Raw genomic sequence first — 9,983 nt, forward strand, 5'->3', positions numbered from 1 at the left:
TGGATCGGTGTCCTCCACCTGAAGTTCCAGATTTTGGGTCGCCCTTGCCACCTGTTCCAATAGTTCGCTGTTCTGCTTCACTTCCTCGACACCTCATTTACAGCCTGCTTGGTGGTATCGATGCTATCTCCCAGACACCTCATATCTTCTCTAACCTCCTCAGGGATATGAGCTGATCCTGGAATGTGGTTGCCATCCTTCCCTCCAGCTCTCAGAGGCACTCCTTTTAAGTCCTCTTTTCTGAAGACCATACTGTCCTTCTCTTGGCCACTGCCGTCACTCTTCCGTCTTTGCCCCTCATGAGGTGTTGCTGTATCCTCTGCCCACTGCTTCCAGCTGGCTTCCTGGGGTGAGGGATGCGACTACAGTCAGGCCGGTGTACTCTTCCCCTTTGCTCTGGGCATCTGGGAGTTACCCCGCATCCTCCTCCTTCCATTGCCAAAGTAGGCCCACCAGTGCCACCCCTCTGCACAGATCAACCGCTTTGACTGCTGCTGCATTAACCCCCGGTGCTAGTACTGCTACTGGGGTTCTTCTGTCACTTCTCCAGGCCAGGGCAGATGCCGCCCCTGCTCCTCCACTGCCCCGGGGGTGGCCGCCCCTCCCCGCTGCAGCCTCTTCACCGCGGGTCCAGGCCTTGTGGCCCTCCTGCTTCCCTTTGGCCTTGCTGTTGAGGCCTATGTAGTCTGATGCCCCTTTATGCCCGCTGAGCTTTGTTGCCCCTGATTCGCCCGACCAGGTGGGGTCCACTCTCCACTTAATTCCTTTGTCTCTGCGCCCCAAGTATGTGCGCCGTTCTGTGTCCCCTGGCACCCCACAGGGCTGCTCCAGGTCCATGCTGTACGATAGGGTCCCGAGGTCATGGGGGTTGTAGGCCCCCTACTCTGCTCCCTGAGTTTATTAAAACTCTGCATAATGGGGGAGGGAGGTTTCCGATGCTCCTCTGCTCGACCTTCCCCAGCTGGGCTATGCCCTCTCAGGACCTCTCCATCTGTGCTCTTCATGCACCGCGCTTAGCCCGGTTGCTCACTCCTCCTGCACAGCCCCTCTCCTTTGCTGCCGATGTGGTATACTCCGGGGCCCTGTTCCTCTCCTCACCCCAGTGGGAGAGATCGCCAGGGCCCATAGCCCTTTGTCCTCCTCGCCAGGTCACACGTCCTTGCGCTGCCTGCACTACTGCGCCTCCGACCAGATCCCCGCTGGCACAAGGATACGTATCTCCCAGTCTCGTCTATCTGGGCAGCGCTCTTTTACCGTGCTTCAGTGACCTCCAACCCGAGCGGCCGGTTTGTGTTCCCGCTTTGGTTCCATCCCCTGCTGCCTGCTCTTATGCTGGGGATTCGGGGAGGGGCTTCCACTCCTACATCTGCTGCTTCTGTCCCTCTTGCTGAGGCCACGCACCCACCCTGCTGGAGCTGTCCTTGCTGTAGAGGGTGCTGTCCTCCGCCTCAGGTCACAGCGACTGGTGCCGCCGCTGCTCGCCAAAAGGTTGGGGGGACCCTGACAGCTTGTCTCCCTCCGCTACAGTGCCATTGGGGTGCCGGTTTCTGCTACACGGACACCCATGTAGCTCAGGCCCAGGATAGAGCGCAGCTCTGAACACCCTCCTTAGTCGGCTGCCATTTTGGAATCATCGAACCACCCCTTTTTATTTCTGGTCACAAGTATAATATATTAGAAAAAACTTTGCAGTCCAAATGTGACTTGATCCAAGTTGCCATTGGCACCCACAGGAAGTTAGGCAAAATGGATATCAACAGTGATGGCGAATGCCAGAAAGATCGTACTTGGGCATTGGGAGCGAGCTGGTAAAGACATGTACAAAGAATGAAATGAACTGATGATTTCAGTGGCACTTATGAGTTGATTTTAAAGTAATCAAACTGAAAGAGAAGTTTTTAGCAGTTAAAAACTGAATACTTGTTTCATACTTGTCAACCTAGATCGTGTGTGTGTGTGTGTGTGTGTGTGTGTGTGTGTGTGTGTGTGTGTGGTGGTTGGTTGGTTGCTTGCTTGCTTGCTTGAAATAACTGATTGGTATTTCAAACTGTTTTTTCTTGCATTCCACACTTTTTGAAAATGTTCTGAAATGATTGAGTCCTAAAAAACGTTCTTGAGATCCCGCACATGGGCAGAGATAGCCGATGGTAAGGAATTCAATGATACCTGTGATGGATTATTAGTCTACAAGTGCAGTTACTATAGGATTCCTAGTTCATATGGCCTGTCCTTCCACCCTCCTCTGCCCAACCCTTTTAAACCAGCACAATGTTTTAATTTCTTTGTTTATTTGTATTTTATTTGGTTTTATATGGCCCCTTAAACCAAAGCACTGAACATAAGAACAAGCATGGTACAAACAATGAAGTTAACATTAAAAAAACAGAACAGTTCTGTGGTTGCCGTAACCTTTAATTAACCAGACGAGAGAAGATAGGATCGGAGAGAGACCCAAAAGGATAAGTAAACAGTGATGGAACGAAGAAAGTGTGGGAGAGAATTCCAGTGTAAGGGTGCTAAGAAAGAATGACCGAAAGTGAGATTGAGCACAAGGGGGTGAGGAACTATGAGGAGATGGTGGAAGGCAGAACAAAGTGAACAAGAGGGAGGGTAGAATGCGATAAGAGAAGAGAAATAGCGAGGAGCAAGACCATGTATATGACAACTCAAACAGCAACTTCCTACCCGTATGATCCTGAGGAAGGCCTATTGAGTGCAGATCTTGGTATTCTCTGACATGGGAGTCTTTGTTTGGGTATCCAAGGCACTCTGCCACCCCCACTCCTCATCCTGTCTATAGACCCTTTATCTTCCCTGTTTATAACCCCCACAACTGAACATTGGAAGACTTGCTCTCGTACTCTCCTGTGCAGATAGACCAGTAACGATAATTGGTATGGCCTATAAACGTTTATGGCCCATGTGAAACTTGGAGGTTTCCCCTACCTTGCCTACAGTTGCATCTTATTAGGGTCATATAAAGCCCTTTGAGCTTGCTGGTACTCAGGTGTACTGCTGCACGCTCGAGTTGAATAGAACTTATCATTTCTTTCCCCACTGGTGCTGTCCTTTCAGTTGCCAGTCACCTGCTACTCACCACCTGCCACCCACCTCTAGGCTAACACCCGTTATTGGTTGCAAAATGGGACTGCAAGACTGGTCCTTGGCCTCAAGCCCAGGGATCGTATCTCTCCTGGACTGAAATCTCTGCACTGGCTCCCAGTGACGGTGAGGATTAAGTTTAAAATTCTCTGCATTGTCCACAAGGCCTTCTGGGGCCTACGGGCTCAATATCTTCAACTCTCTCTTCCTAAATGTCTTCCTTCTCGAGCTCTTCGCTCATCTGCCTCCAACTCCCTCGGGGTCAGTCGCTTCTCCAAGCGACAAGTTGGTGGTAGATCTCTTTCTTCTGCTGGGGCCTCCCAGCCTCTCTGAAAATTGAGGAGAACCATCTCCGGTTCTGGAAGCACCTCAAGAACTTCCTCTTTGCTTCTGCTTTCCCACCTCTTCTCCCCTGCTGATCTCCTGGCTGAAACTGCACTGGCTACCTGGCTACCCTCTGGTCCCCTCCCCGGCAGTTGCACACCTGCACTGCCCCCCTAACAACCACTGTCTGTATCCCTTCAGACCCCTACCAGCAGTGACACCTGATGTCTGCACATTTTATTTAGTGTCTTTATTTATTTTACTGTTTATCCGTTGCACTGCCCCTGCACTTTTCCCCTTCCCCCCCTTCCCTGCACTTGCGCAATCTCAATGTCACCTGGCCTAGTAAGATCGTTGTCTCTGTCATCCCTCCGTTCCCCCTCCCTTGCCTCGTCGCGCCTTGAACCACTTGTGTATAGGTGTTTTATAAATGTCATAACATATCCCCAGGGAAATTGCCAGCTATCCTCCCCGGTTCGCAGTGGACGATCTGGCAAACTGAAGATGATTCCTCAGGCAGACTACTGAAAGATGAAAATTGCTATCCCACTTCCCAGCAAGGTGCATAAACATCACAGGCCCAATCCCTTCCTTCCCTAGTGGAAGACCTGGATCCAAAATATCAGCATATGAGGAATGACCCATTGTATGGATATAACTCTTACGACCAGCTTGTATATTGTGTGCGCGCGCATCCATTTGCATCTTCATTGATTGCATGGACATTTGATCAGTATCATACCAAAATATTGAATGACATACTGCAAATCCCATTTTTTTTAATGCATTTCGCTGAAATTCTAGATTGGTTGGGGGGGCGTCTTAATTACAGAAAGGGGTTGCAGGGGTAGGGAGGGGCGGAGTCTTCCGCCCCGAATATACTTTTAGTGAAATGTGTTAAAAGGAAGGAAAAAAATCAACGTTATGGTATTCAGTGATAGTTTCGATCTTTTTTTGTTAAACAAAGATCCATTTCATTCCTTCCTCCAGCAATTATCTTCAAAGATCAAGCTTAGTGTTTATTCTTTTGAGTAATGGAATGGGTGCAGGAGGTACAATCCTGTTCTGTATTGGTAAGGATTTCAATCAGGCGACACACCCTGTTCTCAGCCTAGTTTGCAGCGCACGACTGAAATGCTTATTAATTTATATATAGATTAAATGTTTGAGAGATACACCACTCATATCACACCCCATTTTCAAATACCCCGGGTCACGAAGGACCAGGCTGGTGGGTAAAGGTATTATTTAAAAATTAAAAAGAAATCATACACGTTTTAATAAATGGGGCAGCAATCACCAATGTGATGACAGTAACAATAGGAATGTAGGCAATGCACTTAATTCAACCCTTTAGTGACACAGATCGAAAACACCAGGGAATAGAAACACTTTTGGCTTTTCGGAGAGATTGCACTCAAGTTAGGATTTCCCCCTGCAATGTTCCCTCAACCCACAAATAATCACTTCTGAATGGATATAAGGAAGCAGCACGCAGTTAGGAATATGAATCTGGAAACGGAATTCAAATCTAACTTTCCCTCCTCAAATGAGAGTGAAAAATGCATTTGAAAACCTTGCAATGTTAAAATGACACTCTAGAATGGCTGAATAAAACAATGTGTATAAAAAGCTTGAAACAAAAACAATTCTTTTCTGGAGCAACACTGGAAAGATACTAGCAATCACATTGAGCAAGAGCATACAATTCGAAATTGAATGGAAGATTTAAAACAGTTTATAATTAATATGACATGCGGGAAATTTTGGACATATTTCAATTCCCGCCTGGAATTAACCAAACGTTTTTTTGGTGGGGGTGTAGCTATAGATCTTAGGTACAATCTGGAAGTGAAATTAAGTCTCTAGCTATTAAACTGAGGGAGATAGGCAAGATAGAATGAGGTGCGTTTTTGGAAAAAGTGGGTAGTAAAAAACAGAAAAGCGGCTTTAAAATGGATTGCAAACTTGACTTAAACTAGATTTAATGACTAAGGAAAAGAGACTGTCACCAGTGAATCTCTACAGTTACGCAGCCATTGTAACCCTTCACGTGGTGTACCCCATTTCCTTTATGGAAAATCTATTTATTTAATCAAAATCGCTAATGGCTTATGTTCTAGCAAAACAAAAATGTAGAGGTAAATCGGAGCTAACACTAGGAATCAAAGGCAGGGTTTCACATATAATGCTGCCAATTTAAACAAGATATTGGGGTCAGAATAGGATAGCTTAGAGATTGGGATATGACAAAGCAAGGCAAGGTATACTATGAATTTCTATGGTTCCTATTGATAGTCACAGTTCACTTTTTAGTTTTTGGGATGTTGGACAGTCAGCGCTCTGGTCACCACACAGATCTGGTCTAAGAAAGGACAGCCGGACAAAATCAGCGGGACAGGATCAGCTGGGCATGGACTGGTGACCGGATGGCAATTGACTGGTCACTGGATACTACAGATCAGCTGGATGGCAGGTTTGCAGCAGGCATGCATTTAGTGAGCAGCAAGCCAGGTTAATTCAGGATGCTTCCCAAAACACCACAGCGTTTCCCTTGGTTATTGGGATTATTTTAGAATTGAGGCCCAGCTGAAGCAGGATCAGCAATGCTTAGCCTTGTGGTTGGAATCTGGAGTCTTGATGGATAAATGCAAGATGAAGACAGGAACAGACAGGAACGGGACACCAGCGTAGGAAATCAGGAATCAGTGTCTCTTTTGTGTTGTCAGGGGCTCATATTCATAATGCCTGGTGATGACATCACAGTATATGACTGGGGCAGGCTTTACTACACCCGCCTCTATCAACCGGATTGGGCAGGAGTAGTAGTCTCCGCCTAGCTTTTTGCTAGTTGGATTTCAGAAAAATGATGTCAGGTTTATGGGGTGAGTTTTACAGTTTCCAGAAACCTCCCATAGTTACTGGAACTAAAATCTGATTTTGCCACAAACATATGTTTACACAATTGCAACCTCTTAGCAAATGAGATACACAGGTTACATATTTTTTGCATCACATTTCAGTCCAAACCTCCATTCCGTGAGGCCTGGGTTCGCTCCTCTACCAGTTTTACGCGCTTTTTAATGGGATTTACATTTCTCAAAATTCTACAACTTTATACATGGGTGGGGATTGTCATGAGGAATGTATGTACAAAATTTTACATTTGCAACATGGATACTTTTCTTGTAATGCAACATGTATCACCATTTCTGTCCCCTTGGTGTCAATACATTCAACCAAGTTTTAAACTAAAGCCTGAAAATTCACTTTTGCACTGCAAAAATTCTACATTTCTACAAAGTTTTACTGCCGAGATACAAGTCTTTAAAGTTTCCTTATGAAATAGTCTTTAGAAACAAACGGGTTCCATGTGTTAAAATTGTGGCAAAAATGCTGTGGTTTTGCCGCCACAATACATGTAAAGGATGCGGGGGACACCACTGCAACCCCAGGAACCATTATGCCATTTAAGGGGAGCGGGGGACACCCATGCAACCTTCGCTCCCCTTGGTATAACAGGGTTCACCTTTACCGAGTAAAACCACAGCATTAATTCTGCGATTTTTTTTTTTGTATAGGCGACATTTTTGCCACGATTTTATCACTGCATACCAACAAATGGGAGTCACTGAATCATTTTTTTTTTTTTTCGCTGACACCAACTGGCAGTTCCTTCCAAGCAGGATGGGGGGGGTTCCTCAGCCTGATTTAAGTTTTATTATCTCTCACACCTCCAGCTTCCTTTCCTGGGAACATGACTGTCCTGGGTCCCATTAGAGACAAAAGTCTGTTCCACCCCGTAAATATCAGGGGGTTGTCAGTATATGCTGTGAGTTTTTATGATAGACCCCTTCCCCTTGGGGGTAGTATCATGGCTGGAAGCTGGAATGACTGGTTTTTCACAGAGCTTGCAAATCCAGCCATGTGTTTTAAACTCTTTAATTTCTTATTTTGGGTCTTGAATTAAACAAACCTGTAAAAGAAGATAGCCTATGTGTGTATTATCACCACTAACATAAACCCTTTACATTGTAAAGCCAATTTTTCTACATGCGTTAAAACTGCTAGCATTTCTTGCTTTAATTTCGGTTTTGCAGCTGCCTCAGATTTCCACTATGTCTTTGCAGATAAAGTCATTTTTCTTTAAGCATGAGTTTTATCTGAACACTGATATATGAAACTGACCAGGCTCAGATAGTGGAGTTCCTTTGAAGACAGCTGGTGTTTGCTACATTGTGAAGAAAATAAACACGCATTCCCGTGTGAGTGAAAATAAAGATCCTTGTTCATTTTTTTCAAAGCTAATTTAACTGGGCCTTTCATTCAGAAATTATGCCCTGTTTTGCTGAGGCACAATGAATTCTCCTGGCCACGGCAGGGTCTTTTCAGTCACAATAGTTTCCAATGAATGGATGGAATTGGCGTCAAACAGCATTTTTAAGGGTGAAAGAGGTTTCATTTTGAAGGGGAATATTGGTTTTTCAGCAAAGCAATGCTGCCTCTTGACTTAATTCCATTTATATGTTTCAGAGCACACTGGCACGCTCCTGCAGCGTGTCCCCTGTTTCATCCTGCCTGAAGTGTGTGTGGCAGGATGATGCAGCCATCTTTTTGGTTGTTGCAAAAACGCAGTTTTGAGGTCCTGGTGCGCAGAGGAGCCAGCGCAGCCAGGTTTCTGTTTCTTGCGCAAATGCAGCTTAGTGATGTGGTAAAGCACAGCAGAGTGGGTCAATATATCCCACAGTATTCAGAATAAAGAGTAGGTGTATGAGGTGATTATAGCAAAGAAAAAACACCTATTAATGAAATGTGAATACTATATTGTGATTAATATAGCTATGCTGGAGTGGCGCAGTGCATAATAGCAGAGGTGTATTCCTGCATGAGCTGACACAGGGTAATTGTATCATGCAATAAAAACTCTATTAAATGTGTAGTACAGAAAGGTGTCTGCAAGTGTGCAGCAACTATACTCCATGTGAAGCATCTTTGAGCTTGAAGAAATCTGCATGTTTATCCAATGCAGTGTATACAGCAATATTTTGTTTCTTTTTGTGCATTTCCCTTGTTCTCTGCCTCGTTAATGTAATCTCTTTCTTGTGTAACTTGCACTTTGCTTGTCTATTTTGCTCTTACTTTTAAATGTTTGATCTTCTTCATTGTGCACCATTTGACAACCCCTTCTGCTCACTTCACAGTTGTTAGTGGTATGAAGGAGGCTCAGATGAAGTTGACTGGGGACGCTTTCCGGAAACATATTGAAGATGAGTTATAATACAACTGTTGAAGACTACGTAATTCAGACCATTACCCAAATCGAGCAGTATTGAAGACCTTGCCCCCAAATCTAACTAGAAAATGTTGCATTGTTTTACAAAGACTTATGAGAGATAATGGGCTAATTAATACCTGACATATTAGACAAATATTAAAAACTGGTTATACACTACTGCTACCAAGATCACACCTGAACCCTCAGCTGGTGGTTACCTATTGTTTTGTAAATGTTTATAGCCACTCTTTTTGGAATTTTGCCAGCTTTTCTCAGTGTTTGCTGAAGCAAACCCCTTTCTTTTTTAGAAATGCGTCCCCATCCGTTAACCCTGGTTACCTTTGGTTCTTTTCCTCCTCGAAGGAAAAGGACTACTGCAGAAAGCCACTTCAGTGGTGTTACTTGCAGTTTGGAGCTACAACATTGCTTCTGACCGTTGTCCCCTGAGCGTGGCAGGGGCGTAAACTCAAATAAACAATCTACCATCTCGAACATTTCAATCAAGGTTTTGTAATATGTATGACTCTTGGCCATGCTCTTTTCTAATATACCGTTATACAGTCTTTTACACAACGGAGTTGGCAAAATGCTCCTTGCATAGCTGTACCACTTACAGCTAAGTCGGCTACTCGGTGTATATTAACCTTTCATGGAACACTCCAGTTTGGTGACATTGTATCACTGGTCCTCCCAACAACAGCTTGCCGGTGCTCTGCCTATGGATTTCATGTGCTTTCTGGGGATTAAGTGAGGGTGATGCAAACACTTTAAGGAACCGTAGTTTGCCATTTTGAGTTACTATTCCCACAACTATGTTGGACACAACACAACATATTTGTGCCATATAGTTTGTGATATGATCTGATAGAATACACTGCTCCTGTTGAGTACAAAAGATATGGAACGCTGCATATCTGTTCTGAGAATCTGCAAACTGTATGTATACTCTAGTCCACTTCTCCTTGGTTAGAGGCATTTATAGAAGCATTGTCACAAAATTAAATGGTGTTGCACAAGCAAGCATTTCATAGGCTAATTTCTCCAAGCGATACTTTTTGCAAATGTTCTTTTGACCCATTTATGTCTAATCCCTATTTCAGATCAGCCACATCTGACTTTGCTCTTTTTTCATATTTCTGTAGAGGGCTGTATTAAGTAGCATGTTCAAGCATATGTTGGTTCATTGACAGATACTATGTCTTCGCATTGTATTGTATTTTTGTAGCTACTCTACTGATCTGAATTTGGAAAAAGAAATCTTTTTTAAAAATACATGTGTGTT

At 44.4% G+C, this 9,983-nt stretch overlaps 1 protein-coding gene across 1 annotated transcript in view; it reads left to right on the top strand.

Moving 5' to 3' along the window:
* The window catches only part of LOC138562115 (thioredoxin domain-containing protein 12-like), a 632,036-nt gene extending 622,386 nt beyond the window's left edge, over window positions 1–9,650 (top strand). The window contains exon 7 of the mRNA XM_069642768.1: window positions 8,628–9,650. Coding sequence (XP_069498869.1) covers window positions 8,628–8,704 — 77 coding nt within the window. The 3' untranslated portion in view covers window positions 8,705–9,650. The remainder of the gene's footprint in view (window positions 1–8,627) is intronic.
* Window positions 9,651–9,983: the final 333 nt, after the last annotated feature.

This window comes from Ambystoma mexicanum, chromosome 1q (assembly GCF_040938575.1).
Source record: "Ambystoma mexicanum isolate Mex_15411 chromosome 1q, UKY_AmexF1_1, whole genome shotgun sequence".
NCBI classification, from domain to species: domain Eukaryota; kingdom Metazoa; phylum Chordata; class Amphibia; order Caudata; family Ambystomatidae; genus Ambystoma; species Ambystoma mexicanum.